Source organism: Papaver somniferum, chromosome 3 (assembly GCF_003573695.1).
Source record: "Papaver somniferum cultivar HN1 chromosome 3, ASM357369v1, whole genome shotgun sequence".
NCBI classification, from domain to species: Eukaryota; Viridiplantae; Streptophyta; class Magnoliopsida; order Ranunculales; family Papaveraceae; genus Papaver; species Papaver somniferum.
The window spans coordinates 22,552,770-22,576,747 of record NC_039360.1 but is presented as its reverse complement, the minus strand read 5'-3'; the positions used below and the strand labels follow the sequence as shown (position 1 = coordinate 22,576,747).

Genomic DNA, 23,978 nt, shown 5'->3' with positions numbered 1-23,978 from the left:
TCGTTGGATTTTAAAGTGTAAACGGTCATGATATTTTCGAATAACACAATTTAGTTCCGGGTTTTGATGGGTCTCCCCATTTTATTCTCTTCAAGAAATCCTCTTCTTCTCTAACCTTCTCTTTCACAAAAACAGACATAAAATGGTACCACGCCCGCTTGTATCTCTTGGTGCCGATTTATTAAGCTCTCCTTATCATTTATAGAAGCGTTGGTTAATTTTCTGTTGCACGATGTTATTGGAAAATCAGGACATGTACTTCTCGCTAATACCTTTCCACCTATTTGGTATTGGAGATAATCCGGTATCACTGAAATTCGGCAGTTCAAGCCAAATTATGGAATCAAGAACACAATAATATGCAACTCCGAATCAAACCCACTCTCCTATAACCATTGAAACTCTTAAAATCACTTCTTCTTCCATAAAATCCATTCAAATCTCTGCCAAAATCTCATCCATTCATACAACAACTAATCACTTCTTCATCCCTAACATCTCAGCCAAAATCTATGTTCAAATTCAAAAACCACTTGTACCCAAGATGCTTAACAGGTGTAACATCTAAAAAAAACTCCTAATCCTCCTCAATCAAACAACATATTAATATTACTCCCAAAGAATCATAATCTTCTATCCAGTTTGCTTTTTGCTGATTAAAAGAAATTGCTTTTTGTTGCGATAATTTTCTGGATAGATAAAAAACTATTGGTGATTGATTATGCTTTTTTACCTCTAAAGATTATTGGTGATTGATTATGTATGTGATAGAGAAGGTCGGAGAATAAGAGGATTTCTCGGAGAATAAAACGAATATAAAATAGAATGTCACGGGCGATCCAATAAAACCCGAAACTAAAATGTGTAAATCAAAAATATCGTGACCGTTTACAGTTTAAAGTCCAACGGATGAAAATATCGAGTTCGATAATGTCATATTAGACGTGTGAGACAATCCGTCCTCAGAAAAAAAAATTATATCAATATACATTATTAGTGGTAGTGGAATAAGTAGGGGTGGTAGAAGCGGTGGCGGGTGTTAGTGAGTGATGGATGCGGTTGAGTGGTGTAGGAGGTAACATTAGTGTTGGTAGAAGAAATAGTGGCAATTGGTGGTTTTTATGGTGGTGGATATCGGTGAGTAGTAGTGGACGATATTAGTTATGTGTTTTTACAACATGGATAACATTGTATTGTGAAAGATATAATTGTTTGTTTTTTGCACGGTTGACAATGGCAGATACCAAATATTTCAAGCATGATAACAAATAATATAAAGAAAAAATAATCATGATAGCTGAATCACCAAAATAGTACCTTGGCTATCTTTAGTACCCGGTCGTATAAATCTTGGTTTTACTGTTAAAATAAAATTGATTACAATGTAAAAGAGAATATAACAAGAAAAAAGTATAATGAAATAAATTAATTGACGACTTGAGTTTGTTCAATCCAAAGTAGGTCGTTGTTCCAAAGAGTTGCATATTTCCTGTTCGTAGTTACTTGATAGACGCATTTATGTGTCTATTTTGATCCCAATTGTATATATTGTTAGTGCTCGATTTTGTGCTTATTTGGTTATTTTATGTCTTTGTAGGTGTTTTTGGAGAAATAAGCTTTTACGGCGAAATTGACTCGAAAAGTTGCTCGAGGCACCCCGGAGGACAGTTGCTAAACGGGCCCCAGAATTGTCTAAGGAGCACCCAAGGTTATGTGTAACCCAAATTTTTCCACAGCACCTAGATTTGTCCTCAACACCCATTTCCAATAAAAATATCTCTGGCAGTTTTGCCAATCGTGATTTGGAGGAGTTTGAGGTCGATTAAACCTCTGATTTTCATAGAATAGACTCCTTATGGGTCTAGGAATCTGATATGGGTGTTTAAATCGATTAGACTGGGCTCAATCGACGAATTTTTATCACAACAGAAATATATGGAAAGTCACGTGTATGACCTGTTTTAGGGAATTTTAGAGAGATTCAAGTGCTATGAACCTTCCCTAAGATTTGTATCTATCTAAGGAAGAGTTTAGAATAAAAAGGAAAGCTCAGAAACGCATAGAAATTCTAAAACAAGAAATTGCCGCAACTTTGCCGTGAAGAGAGGTGATAGACGCATTTATGTGTCTATTTTGTTCTCAATATTCTGTATTGTTAGACTCGATTAAGTACTTATTGTGTTATTTTGTGTTTTTGTAGATGTTTTTAGAGAAATAATCCCTTGCGGCGAAATGGGCTCAAAAAGTGGTGTTTTACACCCCGGAGAAAATTACTAAAGGCACCCTAGAAATGCACCGGAAACGCCCCAGAAATGTGCTTGAGGAACCCAGAAAAATTACTATTTCCACGCCAATTTTTATTCGCACCCCAGCTCTGGTTAAGGGGCACCCTTCTTCTCAAATTCAAAAATAAATTTTGGCGGGAAATTTTCTTTATACACTGGTAGATTTTCCAATCGATTTTTGAAGGTGTTATAAGGAGATTAAATCGCTGAAACTTAATGGGTATATGTGATATGGATATAAGAAGATATTTTGGTGGTTGGGATCGATCAAATTTGGCCAGATAATCGATTCTCGATTAAAGCAGGAAAGAAGAGATATCGGTTAAACTTGGAAAGAAAATTACGTAAAGATGCTGCATGGGTTGTGGAAGTTAAGTGCAGATATTCTCGTAGATTGCATATCAAAAGATTTTGGAAATTATCAAAACAATTAACGCATGCAGAGAAAGAAAATAAGAAATTATTCCCAAGAATAATTTTCCTTTACTGTGAAAATTTTGAGGAATTAATGGCGAGATTTGATGCGCCTGGAATGTATAAATAGGAGATACATGAGTCCTAGAAGGGTTGTCGAGAGTTTGGGGTCGAGAGGAGAGCTCAGGAGGCGTGAATCAAGAGTTTTCAGAACTTTGTTGCTGCTGCTCCTGCTGCTCGTGAAGAACAGGGAAACGGCGACGGTTTATTCATCCGTCGTAATAGTTTCCTCAACCGGATTGCAACGTTTATCTTCATTGTAACAGTTTCTTCATCCTCGTTTGCAACATTTAACTTCATATTTGTAACGATTATCTTCAGCATAACAGTTGAGACTTGAAACAGTCGGTCTGTAACGCATATGCGCTGTTGCAGATTTCTTGTTTCATTGTTTTCTCTTCTTGTAAATACCAATTGAGCTTAATAAAATATTTTGAGAGGTATTTCACCATGATGAGCTAAACCCAACACTGGGACGACGGAGGAGGTCGAATTTCATCCATGTGGTAATTTCATTAATTCTTTTATTTACTTTTTTCACTAATTTTAATTGAATTAAGATTTTAAATTAATTACTTGTGATTTCATTTGATGGAGTATGCTTAGTCCTAGGGATTTTTGATATGCCATGCTTAAGAAATACAAGTAATATTTTATAAAATCTATCTTGGAAATAAACTAGAGTTAATATTTGTTTTGTTTTGAACTATAATCGCCTAGAATTAAATTCTGAACCACTTGAAAATGAAAAATGGCCGAATCTTTAGTCCCAGTACCTCTCGCCCATTGTTTATATTTTTGTATATATATTTTTATTAAATCTAAAAATTCCATTAATCTTCACAAATCCGAGAGTTTGAACCTCATTACTATAACCACGAAAAAATCTTGTTAGGAAAAATTTTCGAAAAATATCAAAATGATTAATGATTTAATGGGGGTTGTAGTAATGAGGTACAAACTCTCGGACTTGTGAAGGATAATTTTTTAGATTTGATAAAAATATATATACAAAAATATTAAAAAATTGGTAGAGAGTTACTGGGACTAAGGACTTGGCCAATTCTCATGCATATGGTACATTTTATTTATCCTTAACAATTATCGCTCAAAACATAAAATGTACAGACTCTTATTTTGCCAATATAGATTCTCAGAATATTAGTTATAAATCGTAAGCATGGGACATCAAACATTTAAGCAACCATGCCGCATCAAATAAAATGATAACTAATTAATCAAAATCATTTTTTCAATTTTAAATCAATGCAAAAGTCATAAAAAGAATAAATTAAATTTACCAGAATGACGAAAATCGCCTCCTCCGTTGTCCCAATGTTGGGTTTAGCTCATCATGGTGAAATACCTCTCAAAATATTTTATTAAGCTCAATTGGTATTTACAAGAAGAGAAAACAATGAAACAGGAAATCTGCAACAGCGCATATGCGTTACAGACCGACTGTTTCAAGTCTCAACTGTTATGCTGAAGATAATCGTTACAAACCTGAAGATAAATGTTGCAAACGAGGATGAAGGAACTGTTACAATGAAGATAAATGTTGCAATCATGTTGAAGAAACTGTTACGACAGATGAATAAATCGTCGTCGTTTCCCTGTTCTTCACGAGCAGCAGGAGCAGTAGCAACAGAGTTCTGAAAACTCTTGATTCACGCCTCCTGAGCTCTCCTCTCGACCCCAAACTCTCGACAACCCTTCTAGGACTCATGTATCTCCTATTTATACATTCCAGGCGCATCAAATCTCGCCATTAATTCCTCAAAATTTTCACAGTAAAGGAAAATTATTCTTGGGAATAATTTCTTATTTTCTTTCTCTGCATGCGTTAATTGTCTTGATAATTTCCAAAATCTGTTGATATGCAATCTAGGAGAATATCTGCACTTAACTTCTACAACCCATGCAGCATCTTTACGTAATTTTCTTTCCAAGTTTAACCGATATCTCTTCTTTCCTGCTTTAATCGATAATCGATTATCTGGCCAAATTTGATCGATCCCAACCACCAAAATATCTTCTTATATCCATATCACATATACCCATTAAGTTTCAGCGATTTAATCTCCTTATAACACCTTCAAAAATCGATTGGAAAATCTACCAGTGTATAAAGAAAATTTCCCGCCAAAATTTATTTTTGAATTTGAGAAGAAGGGTGCCCCTTAACCAGAGATGGGGTGCGAATAGCAATTGAGGTGGAAATAGTAATTTTCTGGGTTCCTCAAGCACATTTCTGGGGCGTTTCCGGTGCATTTCTGGGGTGCCTTTAGTAATTTTCTCCGGGGTGTAAAACACCACTTTTTGAGCTCATTTCGCCACAAGGGCTTATTTCTCTAAAAACATCTACAAAAACACAAAATAACACAATAAGTACTTAATCGAGTCTGACAATACAGAATATTGAGAACAAAATAGACACATAAATGCGTCTATCAAATACCCCCAAACTTATTATTTGCTAGTCCTCGAGCAAAACTAAAAAATAAAACCGAGTTAATCTCGGGTGGGTTTGACAGAGGTGTACCCACAAAAACCATGACTTCTAATTGGTCACAAGTATCCAAAGAGATATGAGGACGTACATATTCTCAACCTATCTCCAAGTAACTAGAATGCCAGAGAAATTAAAGGTGTCAGCTCTAAAGCTGACTGAAGAAAAGGGGAGACACATCCGCACGACTGCTAGATAAAGAGATATCCGCTACACAGCTAGATAAACATTGTAAGATGCGTCCGCTGCTTTACAGCTGGATAAGATTAGGAGATAGATAAAGATGAGAGGGACATCTGCTACACAGCTGGACTAATTACGTGTGATGAGTTAAACCAGTGCTAGAAAGATCTTGTGCCAGATTGAAAGCAGACTAACAAAGCAACCAAAATGCATCTTTCTTCGACTCTCTCACAGTGCTCAGTAGAAATAACGTCTTCTTCGGTCTTCAACTGTTGATGATAAACTCTCGAACCTCATAGAACCTTGACAATTAACTCTTCTCTTCGATTTCTTGCTTGACTTATAAATTTCTTCTTCCCTATGGCCTTATTGAACAAAAAGAACGTAATGATGTTTTTTTTTTATTTTTTTTTTTATTTTTTTTTTTTTTACAAGACAAAAAATTACATGGCCATGAGAGAAGGACTTTAGAACTTGGATCTTCACAACTTGTGATGTCTTGGTATCATGAACTTCAACAGCTTATATCATTTGCTCTTGTAACTAAGTCTTCAACTTTGATTTTTGAAATATTCTCTTCTATTGTTGCTTCTAAACCTTAAACGTCTTCAAATTTTTCATAAATTTTGATGTCACTCCGCTTGTTGATGATGATAAGTTTCTACTGAGAGAGAGTCGTAATCCAGTAACTAAGACTACATTGTGAGGTTGCTCTGTCTTTCTGGCATTTCCTTCTGACCTACTTGCCTTTCCATCATGGATGGTTAGGTCCATCACGGTTACCCTCTAAAAGGAACAAGTTCTCTCCTGAATTTCAAGGATCTCAATGTATTTTTCTCTAATGTCTCAATAGGTTGTTATCTCTAGCATTCCAATTTCTATCTTTTCGGTGAGAAACAGTATGTAAACTTAGCTAACCGGGTACTATGTGACGCTAGAAGTTTCAAAGATGCGACTAAAATGTTTTTCCCACCCCCAAACTTAAATCTAACATTGTCCTCAATGTTCTAAAGATGAAATTAAAAGCATGAACAAGGAGAAACTGTTACCAATGAAGCAAAAGAGATAAGGAAAGATATTACCGTGTCGCATGAGCATGGGATACCTCCCAAGAAGTGCTAAGTTTAAAGTCTTCAGCCAGACTTAGGAAAGGATTAGTCAACTCGAACCATAAAATAACAGTCGAAGTAACTGTGGGTCTTCAAAACGAAATAGAGCTGACCAAAGGAAACTAGAATAACCCAAGAAAGTGAACAAGGATAGCATGCACTTATCTAGTTTCCTGATTAAGATATTTATATATAATTGTGGTTCAGGTTCAGGTTCTATGAAAGGGTCTAAATAAAATATTTTTCTAGGATGCATTTCCTCATAGGTGGGATCCAAATTATTAGGTCCTAGAGTCTGTAGAAACTCAAATAAGAACTTAGGATCACGAAGTAATGACCTAAATAATTGAGGATCCTGTAAGTCAATTAGGTATGACTTACATAGTTGACCACAGTGAGAGTAGTGGTCATTCTTAGGAAAATGTGTCGATTCTATTAACCTAAAGTACTTAGGCTTAGTCTCAGAACTTAATACTCGACTCATTTGAAACGTTCCCACAGTTGGAAGAAAACTATTTGGTGGGAAAACAAAGTCATCCTGGGCAAACCACATCAACCATAGGATGGGTTTCTAATAACTGAACTCCTTCATGGACATCATTAGGCTCGGGAAAACGAGTATGAAGGTAATCTTGTAAAATGGTCGAGGCACAGATATCAAGTCCTAAGTGTGAGGACTTTCTGAGAGTTAAAGGTAAGGCACTAGGGAAGTGATAATCACCCCCAAACTTAGAGTTTTCAGTGTCTCTAGATAGACCTATAATTATTTCTTGAATTTCCGTATATTCAGAGTCCTTAAAATATTCAAGAGATTCTTCTAAGTTATTATCAGGTAGTGCATCTTTACTCATCTCTACGGGTCTATCTTCTTCTTCCAAGACTATTGTTTCTAAGTCGCTAGACTCTAAAACAGTATTTTCGAAATGAACCCGTTCCTCTAAACCACTATCGGCTTCGTAATCAAAAGGAAAAACTACATCGTCTAAAACGGTGGTATCCCTAATCAAATCCTCGTCCTTTTGAATAGGTGAATAATCATAAAAATTATTTGGATTTGAATTAGAAATAATATAATCACTATACATCTCAATTGGATTACTAGACTCCTGATCACTATGCCTACATATTTCAGATTCTTCATCAATACTATCCTCATCACAGTCCTCATTATAATAACATGAAAAAGGTCGAACCTCATCAAAACAACTAGTGTTACCAATTCTAACCTCGTCATCTTGATTATGTGAATAACTATCTTCATTCTCAAGGGTATTATTGGATACACTATATTGGCAATTCAAGTAATTTCGAGCAATTCTTTCGTTCGTCTCAGCTATCCGCTTGAGGTGGTCTTCTAAAGAAGGTTCACTCATTATTGTAGTTCTTTCGTCTATAATTATACTATTCATCTCAGCTAACTTACGCGTCGACTCAGCTAACTTCTTGAGGGACTCTTCTAAAGGAGGAATAGGAACAGAGGGATCATAAAAAGGACTACTTTTCAATAGTTTGATTGTATCCTCTAGAGACGAAGAACTCGTACTATAATCTTCTTGCTCGTAAGACTGATGCATGTGTGGATAGTAATTGGGCTCACCATGGTATGAACCATAACCTTGAAAAGTTTGGCGTTCCCAACCACTATTCCCACCATGGTAATAAAACTGATGATGTCCATATTCAAATTCAGGTCGATATTCATTGTATTGGCTTCTATCATACCAGATCGACATTCTTAATTGCAAGGGAATTCTACACAATCACAAACAAGGCTGACTCGACCAAATCAAACCTATAAAATATGGCAAACAAAAAGCATGATGGCTCCACTTAGATTGTTTCTAGAACAGCTTCTATCTTTCGAAAGGGAATTCGTTACAATTTAAGCAAACCCCTTTGGAATCAATCCGAGTCAAAGTAAGTTAAATTGAGGCGAGGGAAGCTCAGTGGAGCTATGATACCCAAGGCCTCACCGCTATCACAAGGCGGCGCAGTCACGCATTCAACTCACAGAAACCATCATGAACTTTGGAGTGTGCTTAAAGAGCAACCAATATTTTTCGAACGAGTTTCCTATTAAGCTCGTTACCCTATCGGTCTCGTTCTATTCCAAATTTTAAGCTTGGGTTCGTGTTAGGTTTCGTTTTCCTAAGGCGTGCAAGAAGGGAGCGGTGATGAAATCCAAACCCTTATCTTGTATTGGCCAGGCCTTGCCCTTTACTAGGAATTTAAAAACAGTACAAATTAGTCCTCAATCAATGAATCACCTTAAGGAATACAGTAAACCCGCTGACAGGAGATTCGCGAGTGTTTCGATGGACTTACCTCCCGTACCAGACGGGGGATGAACCGTTGAAGTCGACTCGGGCCACGACTCCTATGTCATGTACGAACCCGAGGGGACGAGACGATATAGTAATCGTCGTCCTTCCCTGCACACAGTTTATATAAATTTTTTCTTTTTTAATAATACCCTTCCGTAGGGTTAAAAAAAATTAAAGTCCAAATGTCCAGTCCAATTAAAAAGTCCAAAAATTACAAAAATTATGAAAAATAAAGCCTATTTACAAATTCTAAAAAAATAAAATAAATAAAAGCCATATACAAAAAAATAATAATAATAAAAAAATTAAATCCTAAAAAAAAAATTATGTCTTTTTTTTCTTCTCTTTTAGCTTTTAGCTTTTTGTTCCCAAGTCCTTAATATTCCACTTCGAACCTGTAAATCAAAGACACAAAAAGAAACGTAAAAAGGAACAAATAATAGTAAAAAAAAAAAAAACCTAAAAATTCTACCTAAGCACAAATCTGCGTCGGCGGCGCCGAAATGATTAATGATTTAATGGGGGTTGTAGTAATGAGGTTCAAACTCTCGGACTTGTGAAGGATAATTTTTTAGATTTGTTAAAAATATATATACAAAAATATTAACAAATTGGTAGAGATTTACTGGGACTAAGGACTTGGCCAATTCTCATGCATATGGTACATTTTATTTATCCTTAACAATTATCGCTCAAAACATAAAATGTACGGACTCTTATTTTGCCAATATAGATACTCAGAATATTAGTTATAAATCGTAAGCATGGGACATCAAACATTTAAGCAAGCATGCCGCATCAAATAAAATGATAACTAATTAATCAAAATCATTTTTTCAATTTTAAATCAATGCAAAAGTCATAAAAAGAATAAATTAAATTTACCAGAATGACGAAAATCGCCTCCTCCATTGTCCCAATGTTGGGTTTAGCTCATCATGGTGAAATACCTCTCAAAATATTTTATTAAGCTCAATTGGTATTTACAAGAAGAAAAAACAATGAAACAGGAAATCTTCAAAGAGGGGAGGAGATTTTGGAAGATTTGGGAGAGACTTAATTGGTATTTTTGATATAAATAGATTGTTTGGGTCATATAGAAGGGGTGTCTAGAGTTTGGGGACCTGAGGAGGGCCAGAGAAGAAGAAATCAGAGTTTTATCAAACTCTGTTTCTGCTGCTGCTGCACAGCTCAAGAACGCGAAGAACATTGACGCACGAAAAACAGTCGCAGAACAGTATCGTTGTTAAACACCAGAATATCAGTAACATTTATATACAACAGTTAATCATTGTTCCTCTTAGTACCAGAGATATGTAACACTTTTACGCTGTTGCAAATCAGTTGCTTTACACCTTTCACTCTTTTAACCAACTTTTGAGCAACAAACATGTATTTTGAGCAAGTGATTAATATGAGGAGCTAAACCCCAACACTGGGATGACGGAGAAAGCCATATTTCATGCGTGTGGTAATTATGTTTAATTCTTTTTATGACTTTTTGTATTAATTTAATCGTTTTATGATTTTTCTTAATTAGTTGTGAAGTCGCGTGATGATGTATGCTTGGTCTAAGTGCTTTTGATGCATCATGCTAGTGATTTACAGTTAATCTTTTTAAAATCTACCCTGGCAAAGAATTAGAGTCGATAAACTAGAGCTATAATTGCCTAAGAATTGATTGTTGAACCACATGATATGAGGTTTGGTGGAATCCTGAGTCTCAGTAATCTCTCGACATTGTGACAAACCTTGTGTATATATTTTCTGTATTTTTATTGTTTTCTATTTTTAAGTCTGAAATCAGTCTCAACAAATCTGAGAAACGAACACTTTACTTACCACTACAAAATTACATCAATTTTTGGCGCCACCGACACGGACTTGTATTTAGATTTTTTTTAGGTTTCTTTTTATTATTTTTATTCTTTTTTACACGTTTTGGTATTTTTCGATTCTTTTCAGATTTGGAGCGAAGCTACAAGGAAAGAAAAAGTGCTATAAAAGGAAAGCATCGCCAGAGAAGGAAAGAAAAGAGGAATCTGAAAGGAGTGAAGAAGAAGATTTTGTATATAGTTATTTTGTTTTCTTTTTAGAAACTGTAAATAGGGTTTTATTTTTGTAATTTTTCTTTTCCTTTTTGGACATTTTTATTTTTTTGGACTTGGACATTTTTATTTTTAAACCCTAAGGAAGGGTTAAAATTAAATATAAATTATTTGCAGGGAAGGACGACAATTACGATACTGTCTCGGCCCCTCGGGTTCGTACACTGACATTGGAGTCGGTGGCCTGAGTCGACTTCAACGGTTCATCGCCCGTATGGTACGGGAGGTAAGACTCTATCCACCCACGAATCCCCTGTCAGTGGGTTTTATTTTGTGTGACAACTCACACCCCTGCAATAGAATGCCGAACTGGTATTACAATAGCCAATACAACGAATATCCGACTGAGTTTCAAAATGGACGTTACTACTTTGACCATAGTGTGAATAGTGTTTGGGAACATCAGACTTTTGAAGGTTATGGTCCATACCATGGTGAGCCCAATTACTATCCATACGCCCACCGGTCGTACGATTCTTCTCTACTAGAGTCCGCATGTAAGTTAGCTGAGTCGACACAAAAGTTACTTGAGTCGACACATAGTTCAGCTGAGATGAGTAACTTAGTTATGAATAAAAGCAATGCAACGTGTGAACCTTCTTTCCTAGATAAAATCAGGAAGTCATGTGAGTCGACTCAGAAAATGTTGTTAGAGGCCCAGGAAAGAACTGCTCAAGATAGTCTTAATTTCCAATATAGTGTTTCCAATAGTACCCTTGAAAATGAGAATAGTTATTTTCATAATCAAGATGACGAGGATATAATTGGTAACACTACTTGGTGTTTAGATGAGGTTCAACCATTTTCATGTTATAATAATGATTATGATGAGGATAGTGTTGATGAATAATTTGAAATAAATAGGCATAGTGATCAGGAATTTGCTACTCCAACTGAGCTTAATAATAATATTATTTCTAGTTCAAATCCAAATAATTTTAATAATTATTCACCTATTCAAAAGGACGAGGATTTGACTAGAGATACTCCTGTTTTAGACGATGTAGTATTTCCTTTTGATTACGAAGCTAATAATGGTTTAGAGGAACGAGTATATTTTGAGTCTAGCGATTTAGAAACAATAGACTTAGAAAAAAAAATGAACTCGTCGAGATGAGTGAGGATGTAACTGACTTAGAAGAATCAATTGACCATTTTCATGAATTAGATGACCTTGAAATTAGGGAAGTTGTGACCAGTATTTCTAGAGACACTGAAAACTCTAAGTTTGGGGGTGATTATCATTCTCTATGTGATTTAACTCTTAGAAAGGTCCCTCACTTGGGACTTGACATATGTGCCTCAACCATTTTACAAGATTATCTTCATACACGTTTTCCTGAACCTAGTGATGTCCACAAGAAATTTCAGTTATTAGAAACCCATCCTCTGGTTGATGTGGTTTACCCAGGCTATGATACCCAGATTGACTTTGTTTTCCCACCAAATATTTTTCTTCCAAATGTGGGAATGTTTGATTTTCAAATGTGTCAAATATTAAGTTTTGAGACTAAACCTAATTACTTTAGGAGATTAGGGTCGACATACTTGTTTAAGGAAGATCACCACTCTCATTGTGGTCAGCTGTGTAAGTCAAATCTGATTGACTTAGAGGATCCTCAATTATTCAGGTTATTATTATGTGCTTCTAAGTTTTTCTTTGAGTTTTTCCAGACTCTAGAACCTGAACTGGATCTTATCTATGAGGAAATGCAACCCATGAAAATATTTTATTTGGACTCAGTTATAGATCCTGAACCTGAACCACAACTAGATGTAGTTGTCTTAAACAGGAAACTCGACAAGGGTGTGCTTTATTTGTTCATTTTCTTGGCATGTTGCAGATTCCTTTTACTTGTGATAGCTCTATTTGGTTTTGATAACCCACAGATATTTCGGCTATTACTTTATGATTTTCTAAGGTGACTAATCCTTTCTTAGTCTGACTGAAGACATTAAACTTAGCACTTCTTAGGAGGTAACCCAATACTCATGCAATACGGTAATATCTTTCCTTAACTCTTTTGCTTCAAATGGTAACAGTTTCTCCTTGTTCATGCTTTTAATTTCACCTTTGGAACATTGAGGACAATGTTAGATTTAAGTTTGGGGGTATGGGAGAAACTTTTTAGTTGCATTATTAAACTCCAGAGCCTAGAAATTTATCCTTATTAAGGATGGCACTACCCAATCTAAGTGGATGGAAGCATTTTGGTTGTAGGAGTTGAGGGACCAATCTGATTAGATGGAAACATCTAAAGAGTCTATTCATAAAAGCACAGAGCTCAGGTGTTAGAAATAACATGATAGTTTCACCATATCTCGTTGAGTCCTTTTCACTTCTGTTTTTATTTTGTTTTGTTTTTAAACTATGTTTCTCTAAGTGATTAGGTGGGTCTCACGATTCAAGTTGTTACCAATGCTAGGGTGAATTAGAGTGATTGAGATACAAAAAAAAAAGTTGAAAAAGAAGAGTTGAAAAAGAAAAAAAAAAGAAAAAAAAAAGAGAAATTGAGACCAGACCATCAGACCAACTGGAATAAATTCAATAAAGTCGACCACTGGAACCCTTGTATATGCCAGTTGTGTTGACCTAGAGTTAGGATTATCGACCACTGGTACCCTTGTATATGCCAGTGTGTTGATATTAGTCAGACTAGTATCTCAGTCCATTAGGATATGTTCATTTTGGCGGATGCCTTCAGACAGATATGAGAAACACCGTTCACCTAGTAAACATCAAAACCATCTATGTTTTTCTCTATATCCATCTTCTTGATCTATCCATGTGATTAGTTTTGACTCCGGATATTGATGTCCATAGTGCGACTATCTGAGTAGAGCTCTGTCACTTATATATGAATTTTAGTATGCTTGAGTGCAAACTCGTGTACAAAAATTGGAATTTCGCATCAGGGTACTTCCTCCTGTAGTCAATAAGTATGCCAACCAAGGAGATTCTTTAGTGCCTTCCAAGGTTCTATGTAGATAGTTAGGGTGTGGAGTATAAAGGTTTTGTGGGTATATCTCTTATAAGCCCTCCTGAGACTATAACTCGTCCACTAAGGCTACCTAGGGGTTTAAAGGATTATTGCATACGCTAAATGCAATCGACGATGCCCGCGACAGTGAGGTAGGATTTTATTTTATTTGATTTGCTTGAGGACTAGAAAATAATAAGTTTGGGGGTATTTGATAGACGCATTTATGTGTCTATTTTGATCCCAATTGTATATATTGTTAATGCTCGATTTTGTGCTTATTTGGTTATTTTATGTCTTTGTAGGTGTTTTTGGAGAAATAAGCTTTTACGGCGAAATTAGCTCGAGGCACCCCGGAGGACAGTTGCTAAACAGACCCCAGAATTGGCTAAGGAGCACCCAAGGTTATGTGTAACCCAAATTTGTCCACAGCACCCAGATTTGTCCTCAGCACCCATTTCCAATAAAAATATCTCTGGAAGTTTTGGCAATCGTGATTTGGAGGAGTTTGAGGTCGATTAAACCTCTGATTTTCATAGGATAGGCTCCTTATGGGTCTAGGAATCTGATATGGGTGTTGAAATCGATTAGATTGGGCTCAATCGACGAATTTTTATCATAACAGAAATATATGGAAAGTCACGTGTGTGACCTGTTTTAGGGAATTTTAGAGAGATTCAAGTGCTATGAACCTTCCCAAAGATTTGCATCTATCTAAGGAAGAGTTTAGAATAAAAAGGAAAGCTCAGAAACGCGTAGAAATTCTAAAACAAGAAATTGCCGCAACTTTGACGTGAAGAGAAGGGAAGATATTTTGGAAGATTTGTGAGAGACTTAATCGATATTTTTGATATAAATAGATTGTTTGGGTCATATAGAAGGGGTGTATAGAGTTTGGGGACCTGAGGAGGGCCAGAGAAGAAGAAATCAGAGTTTTATCAAACTCTGTTTCTGCTGCTGCTGCACAACTCAAGAACGTGAAGAACATTGACTCACGAAAAACAGTCGCAGAACAGTATCGTTGTTAAACTCCAGAATATCAGTAACGTTTATATACAATAGCTAATCATTGTTCCTCTTTGTACCAGAGATCTGTAACACTTTTACGCTGTTGCAAATCAGCTGCTTTACACCTTTCACTCTTTTAATCAACTTTTGAGCAACACACGTGTATTTTGAGCAAGTGATTAATATGAGGAGCTAAACCCCAACACTGGGATGACGGAGAAAGCCATATTTCATGCGTGTGGTAATTATGTTTAATTCTTTTTATGACTTTTTACATTAATTTAGTCGTTTTATGATTTTTCTTAATTAGTTGTGAAGTCGTGTGATGATGTATGCTTGGTCTAAGTGATTTTGATGCATCGTGCTAGTGATTTACAGTTAATCTTTTTAAAATCTACCCTGGCAAAGAATTAGAGTCAATAAACTAGAGCTATAATTGTCTAAGAATTGATTGTTGAACCACATGATATGAGGTTTGGTGGAATCCTGAGTCTTAGTAATCTCTCTACATTGTGACAAACCTTGTGTATATATTTTCTTTATTTTTATTGTTTTCTATTTTTAAGTCTGAAATCAGTCTCAACAAGTCCGAGAAACGAACACTTTACTTACCATAACAAAATTACATCATTACTCGTATTGCTTAGTCGAGAAGAAAATATAATTATACATAAATTTCACGACATTTTTTTTCCACTTAATTTTCAATTTTCTTAATTGAGCGTTTTAAACACTGCAATTTTTTGTTTTTGTTATTGAATTCACTTTTTGCATGTATTTGTGCTATATTTCAGTATTCAATGCTCCAACATTGTTTTCTAGAAGGACAACTAAATTAACTCTTCCAATTGTAGCAATTTTATAGGTTTTACAGGGGATTTGAAGACTCGAAGGGATTTAGTGTGGCTCTAGATGGTAACCATTTTCTTGGTCTTCTTAATAACTTAATGATTTTTTCAGGATCAACCCATCCAATTATTGTTACCTTTTGTTTAGGAAATCAATATGTGTCGTATAGGCCTTTCCACAATTTTTAAATGACTTTTAAATTATGTCTACATAGGAAAACACAAAATACAAGAATGAAAAGTAAAACAAAAAAATGGTGTATGACACAACTAATTACCATAAATGTCATTAAAAGCTTTCTTGATCTTCGCATCTAACATGGTCCTTTCAGATATATATTCAGTCACTCGAGGTTTCTGTATGATTATTAAGAAACAACATCTCTTGCACATATTTCTCCTATACTAAATCGAATTAGATAATCCTAATAATATTGCAATCTTATTATATTGTTATGATCATACAATTTGTTGGAAAGATGAGCTAAAAAAAATCATAGATTAATTAATAAAAGAATTGTGGCAAAGCATAAATTAACCAAGATGTGCACACATTGAAATTTCAAAGTTGAAGCAACGGTGAAAAGCTCTTCCAGTAATGTCGCCAAATGATTCAGATCGAAGGAAAAAAGGATTAAGAAAAAAGAAAAAAAGGGAGGGGGGACATCATACTTGATTTATATTACGTTGCGACATTCCATTTCGTTATCGGTTACCATTGTTTTCTGCTTCCCCGTTTTCTTATTCATCATTGTTTTCGGTTTCCCTGTTTTCTTATTCACCATTGATTCCGAGAAAAACTCTTCACTGTCAGGAATTAAAAATATCAAAGCTACTGGATGAAAATATTCACATAACCAATCAACAAAAACACCTAACTACCATCAAATACTTGATTTGCTTCTCTTTGGCCTTTTCACAAACACCTAGAACCTATCATCCAACATTTAAGTAACAAAGAACAAATCATAACCTAGAGAAAAAAAATCCCCAGTAACAGACTGAGAACCCTAGAGAAACTGGGAATTATGTGTCTTGATCTTCAAATCGGCCGTTTCACTAAGTTTAAGTAACAATGAAAAAATCATATGATATGATGTATATGAAAACAATAAAACTTTAATTTTTTTCTATTGTTTCTTAATTCATTATGATCACACTATATCCTTTTCTTATTTGTTAATCATTTGTACACCTTTACATTAATTATGTATACTATTGACAACAACAACAACAAAAATTGATCATATTCATCATATAATATTATATTATTCTTATTAGCTAAAGAAAATTTTGTTCCTATTATAACCAGACTTGTGAAGTTTGAAAATTATATCTAATTGGTTAATAAATATAATTGGTGTTGAATATATCAAGTACTATCTATTATTTTTTTTACCCATATATGCTAGTTTGGTATAACTTTTTGGTTGATGTTATATTAGGAATTAATAAGCAAAAGATACCATTACTGTGATATACATCTGAGGCACAAACATATGTTTTCCATACTAGAAAGTAAATTTTCAATAGATTTTTTTTCCAATACGATGTGATTTATTTTTTGATTTATTATTATACGCAACGGGTAATCAACTTCGACGATAAGTTTGATTCTCATTTCTTCTCTGATTCCTTTTCTAGCAAAAGAAAAAAAAATAGTTGAAAGATGATGTTTTATGGTTTCCATACCACTAAAAGAAATTAAAATCACCAAAGTTTGGTGTCATCGTGGATTTGATGACCTTTTACGAGAATTATCACATGCATGTTTCGTAAACGTAAGGCCAATTAAGTTTGGTATCTTTGTTCATTGGACGGAGATTCTATGATTTATGTTTATGGTTTCGATTTATTTACAATAAACCATCTTTCAACCAAAATAGATTTTCCAAATGCGATGATTAAAAAAATTTAGTTTTGGTCGATTAACTTTTTGTAAAATATACAAACAATTGATATTGGTTTTTATCCATCGTTTCTACAAGATAAGAAAAAATAGATTGACATATTTTCTGTTTTTTTATCAATATGGCGTGATTCCATCGTCAAATTTGAACAAATAACACGTATCATTTAAAACAAAGTAAGCTTTATCATTAGATGTGTTTTTCTTCAATATTTGGTTGCATTTCTTATAAGAAACCATTCACAATGAACCATCGGTTCTATTCCTTTCAAGAATCAATCCATCAAACAACAAAGAAGATTTTCTCTAAAAATAAAATAGCAATAATGATATCTTTATATTCTTAAAAATATTTTTTTTTCTCTTACGATCCCTAAAAGGAAGAAATATCGTTCTAACAATTGCAAATACCAATGAAACAAGACATTGTTGCATTCTTGGGGTGATATTGAGCAATTTTGATTTATTTCTTTCGTGGTAATAATCTAGGAAAATTGATTTCATTCCACTTGTAGTTGGAACACACCATGACATTAAAGGCAAGTAGGTGCGCATCCCTTGTTAGTGGATATCATTAATCCTTAAAGTGACTTAGATTTCTTTTGATAAAGAAAGTGTCCATGATTTCACTCTATTGAAGAGTTAATTGCATAGTTTTTTATCTTTTTGGTGGATGTAACCATGAGATATTTATTTCTAAAATAATCTATGATTGGTGGTAAATGTGTATGTCTAGAAGATTAAAAATAATTTTTATGTTAAAAGACATTATATTTTGTATGACCCTTAGAGTTAGTATATGTGGTACAACCTGATGTTGTTAAAATCCACAAATTACCACAAGTAATTTCTTGGAATTAATCAGATAATACATTTCAAAACTTGAAGTTTTCATATATGAGATAAAATAAATCCCGTAATTAGGGAGAGACTATATGCTACTTGAAATTGGTGTTAATTAACTTAAAAGTTATACCATTTCTCTCCCGTCATGATCAAATTAATAAAGGCTACAATTGTATGATTAGTGTAAAATGTCTCATTTTGCATTTACATAAGCTTTTGATTCTTGAAGAGGAAAATCCATCAAGTTTATAGGATTTTAGAAGAGGCTATAAAGAGTGCTCTTATAGAGCTTATTAAAGCACGATTCACATTTTCTAAATTATTATAATATCATCTGAAGATCAGGAGATTTTAATGACCGTGGATACTTCTCTGAAGATCGGGAGATTTTAATGACCGTGGATGAAATAGTAATACATTGAATTTTTTCAAAGTACACGTCCACTAGAGAATTTTGTGAGATCGTAGCAAGCTAATGATTGTCGTATATTAATTTTCAGTAGCTACTGAAATAATAAGTGTTGGTGGTTACTGAACCCCTCTGCAAAGAAATATCGACTTGTGTGATTGGTTGGCAGATACAATCCAAATTAGATTGGATTAATTTCTCGATTGACATAATTTCGGATCCGAGACTTAACACCTTAAAATTTCCAAGCATGAAAATTACTGGTTAGTTTTGGTCACAATGTGCAATTATAGAAATATGATCATTCTAAAATGATTTGGGAGTTTTATGCGCTAAAATAATCATTCTCTACACTTAAGTCTTACGTCTAGTATAATTTTGAAACTGCAGACCATTCTGCAGTTTCAAAATTATGATTGCATAAAACTTGTCTATTAAATAGACTACACATTCTGTTATGATGCTTGTTTTCTGTAATAATTATATAGTTGCGTCAGCATCTATAAATACGTCAAAATTTGTACTTGTTTTCCTTCGTTTCAGATTTTGTCCCACGTGGTTTTCTTGACACGTTTTAACGAGACATGACATTGATTTTTCATTCAAAATGTTGATATTTTACTTTTTCTCCTTCGTCTAATTTTTTTCTTTCCGTTGGGTATCATTAACAAGGTTTTAATGAGGCAATTTATTCAACCTGGTGGTCCAAGGTTGTATAAATTCGATTATTTAGTGGATTCCCATATTTGACTAGACCAAATTAACATAACAATCTTTTAGGAATTTGGATCTCATTCTGAACCACTAAGGTTTAATCACTAATACAATTTTTATTCACTTATTGTATTGTATTCGTATCTTGGCAGTTTGTAAAAGAAACAATATCAAAAACTTTTAAAATCATATCCGAAAAGTTAGCAATCCATAACATTCCTTAATGCGTTTAAAGAAGCACGAAGACTAAAGAACATTAATATCGCAAGCAATACAACGTATGAAACACCAAAGAAGATTACATCAACTAGCATAGTTTTTCACGAAAGCATTGATATCCCGAGCATTCAAGAAATTTGTTCATCAAAATTAAAATCTCAACTCAAAAATTTGCAAGCCAAAATTTAATTGAAGCACGTATCAAGGGGAGCACCATCATCAAAGTGTTGGTCTTTGCTTGTCCAACACTATTTTAAGTCATGACAGGCTCACGTAATTTCAGGTTCTTTTTTTGTGTTTTCCTGGTATATCGTAACGTAAAAAAAAAGTGAATTAACTTGATTGAAAAGACACAAAACACCTTAAGACATACACTATATTTGCTCCTTATCCTTAACTTAAGGATGTTCAATGTTAGCCCACAATTATAACCAAGAAAACACGAATTTTGATCTTCAAGATAATTTTACTTTTATTTGCTACCCTGGGCTAGAGCCCAGGTTGCCAGGCTTCATAGAGCCGGGCCTGGTATTGGAGATATTTAAGGCGCGGGGTTTGGTCGTTCCTTTTTGTCCAGGAAGCCCTTTGCTTGAAGGCTCTCCACAGTATCACGGATGGCATCTTCAATTGGTGTAAATTTCAGTCCCAGGTCTAGCAGCTTCTTTGCAGCATTTTTGCAATCCACTAAACCAGGTTGGGTTTCCTCCTCAAACCTATTATTGAGTAAACCAAAATGCAAAATTGAGAAGCGGAAACATAATAGTTTATTCTTTTGCAGCAAAATAATATACATAGTACGGAGAATTTGTTAGGTAATAAACAAAACACTGGAGAGTGGTACTGAAACCATTCTGTACGCTAGAATTGGCAACTTGAAGACATTATGCAGTAACCAAAAATAAAGAAGCTTCTATACAATCATACCCAATTCTTGTTAAGCACTTAAGCCTTACGTCCATTAACATAACAGAATTGACAGATTATGTAACAGCTTGTTAAGTTATTTCAATTGCGTATTTTCGGAAGAATCTAATTAGCACCATTTGGAATCAAGAAGGGCGCGCGTTGTCAGAAGAGAGGCAAAGACAGCCATAGCTGAACTGACTTCTACTCTCCAATCTTCTGGAGTCTTAGACATCAATCTAACGTAACTGGTGTAAGACTTGCATGATGTAAAAAGACATGTTGGCTCTTATACAAACAACAACCGAGCAGTATAATGTTTCTGTAAGGGCAACCTGGAGTACTATAATATAACACAGTGCTTTTCCCCCCCAGAATAGCAAGTTAATATCATTTGCCGAAATGAATCTAATCTATTTTCACATTCAGGTCCTTAATGATCTTTGTTGTTGTGTAGTTTTCGGTTTGTCCTGATTGGTCTTGTCATGAAAGCTGAAGCTATAAGAAAAGTGATAACAAAAGAACTAAAAATGCAAGCATTAGATGATAGTGGTGCACCTGTGAATGGGGAACTCCGGATATAGTTTTGAGACAACCTCCGCAAAATCCTTAAATTGATAGATGCCATTAGTGCAAAGATACCTCCCAGAAGCTGATGGGGTTTCGTAGAGTAGCACCTGGGCATTCGCTACATCCTTCACATGCACTACTCCTAGCCAATGATACTCCTGTGTATCCTTAGACCCCTCTAACAGCTGCTTTAGCACTGCACAACTGGCATTCAGAGAAGGCTGAAGGAGAGGACCCAAGCATGTGGATGGAAGGATGGTCACCAAGTCCACTCCGGACTCTTCAGCCCTTTTCCATGCCTCTTTCTCTGCCTGTGTTTTGGATATTGGATACCACTTCTGTTCCCAATAATATGTACCAATTAATCCAGCAGTGTTAAGGATCAAACAATGTTTTCAAAAAGGACGGCTTTCTCTGGTAAGTATAATGTTTAGTCATCTCTAACCTTACACTACAAGTGTGAAAACAGACAAACGAGTGGCAGTGACAATACGGGTTATGCTTCCTACATGATTAAGGTTTGGTTAAACCATCAAATAACACAAAATAAACCAGAAAAGATTACAGGTCATTTGTGAAACTAAGATACTGCATCAACCTTTTTTTCTAAAACTGCGTTGCGCCGTGTCCACACTGGCACACTTAATGACACTGCTACAGGTAGACAAGGGAAATCTCCAAAATACTGTATCCGTGGTTACATATAAAAAAACAAGGAAAAACTAAATGTGATAACTTGGGGATAATTCAGTCATGTCTAAGCTCACGCTACAACAGAGAAAACAGACAAAAACGAGTGGCAGTGACAATACCAGTGATGTTTTTTACATGATTAAGAACAAAAAATGTTTGGTTTGACTATCAACTGTCAACTAGAAATAACACAAATTAAACAAGATAAGACTGCATCACTTTGGTGAAACAAAGATACTGCATTAACTTTTTTTCCAAAATTGCAGTGCGCCATCTCTACACTTAATGATGCTGCTATTGGTAGACAGGGAAAATCTCCAAAATACCGTATATGTGGTTAAATATAAAAACCAAGCAAAAACGAAATGCGATAACTTAATTAAACTTCTAGATTTCCATTAATCCATCAATGGTGAACATATTACACATTAGCACCCAGCTACTCCTACTTTCGTGTAGCAGCGGGTGGTTTGTTTTTCTGCCACAAGGTCTATCAAATTTGTTCTAAATCCATGCCCAACAACCTATACTGGCATGTGTCATTTTAAGTGTCCCCTGCCGGTGTCAGACACAACATAGTCATACCCAACTTATATGTGACATTTACAATCAAAACATGGGTAATATGCAAGATTAAAGTACAGTAAGAGTTAAGATTTTAGATATACCTGACGTGATCTGCAGTAATCAAGATCAGTCCAAGAGTTCTCATCAACGGGAATAGAATTAGACCAAGATGGGTTAGGAACAAGTGCAGATATAGAAGAAGTAAGAACAACTCTTTTCACTTTATACTTAGCAGCAGCTTCAATAACATTAAGAGTACCTTTCACTGCTGGGACTAGCAATTCCAATTCTGGATCTTTAGGTGTTTCAAGAGTACAAGGTGATGCAACATGGATTACACCTTCACAACCTTTAATTGCATTATGGATATCATTTGTGTTTTGAATATCTAACTCAAATATCTTGACTTCGCCACCACTTGGGTTGGTGGTGGTGGTGGTGAGGTGGGAAGCATCAGTGCCAGGGAAGATGGTGGCATGGATTGTGTAACCTTTGTTGAGTAATGAATGAACTAGCCATGATCCAATGAACCCATTGGCTCCAGTTACACATACAACTTTGCTGTGATTCTGATTCTTCTCCTCTGTGGTGGAAGTTGCCATCGATTTTGAGAGTGAAATGTAAAATTGAAGTGAGAAATGACTGATTGGGTAAATTAGGTTAGAGTATGTGAATGATTGAAGATATCATCGAGTTTGGGGGAGGCAGATATGGTACATGTATTCACCGAAGGTTTGTCTTTAGACGTCTTCTTCTTCTTCTTTTTTCACTTCCCGAATTTTGGATCATGGGCATATATTTTACTGGTAATTGTAAATTTCGAGTTAGCTTTCTTTTCTCTTTTTGTGAATAAGGAAGGATACTAAGGTTACATTAAAAGAAAAACTAGTTTAAATTACGGCACTAGTGGAGCCATCTAATATGGAGTGGAATCATTGAGTGGATAGAGACCGGTTTGATATTAGAATTATCTACTGTTTTCTCTCTCCCCTTTTCTCTCGGAACTAAAGAAGGATAAAAGAAACTACTTTCTTCAAAACTTAGATCCTTGATCCGTATATTTTGATTTGATTTTTCAGATTTGTCGGACGGATCGAGTTTGTTTTTTTATATATATTTATCTTTCAATAAAAGAAATTGTTTATAAACAATTTTAGTGGCTTTTTGACCGGTCTCATAGTTTCACAATACTATCAGGACTTGTTTTCTTATCCTCTTATTAGGGTTTTTTGGTGGATTTGGATTTGCATTGCTATCACGCATGTCATGGATGAAAACGATCTACTTCACCGGATATGGAGATCGTTTGTGAAGAA

General features: G+C 34.9%; 1 protein-coding gene across 1 annotated transcript; it reads right to left on the bottom strand.

The window, feature by feature from the left end:
- Positions 1-20,242: 20,242 nt before the first annotated feature.
- LOC113355539 (cinnamoyl-CoA reductase 2-like) lies at positions 20,243-23,717 on the bottom strand. The gene is made up of 3 exons (XM_026598417.1): positions 22,764-23,717; positions 21,391-21,740; positions 20,243-20,642 (listed from the first exon to the last, which is right to left on the bottom strand). Exons 1-3 carry the CDS (start codon positions 23,262-23,264, stop codon positions 20,471-20,473), a joined length of 1,023 nt encoding a protein of 340 aa, XP_026454202.1. The 5' UTR covers positions 23,265-23,717; the 3' UTR covers positions 20,243-20,470.
- Positions 23,718-23,978: the final 261 nt, after the last annotated feature.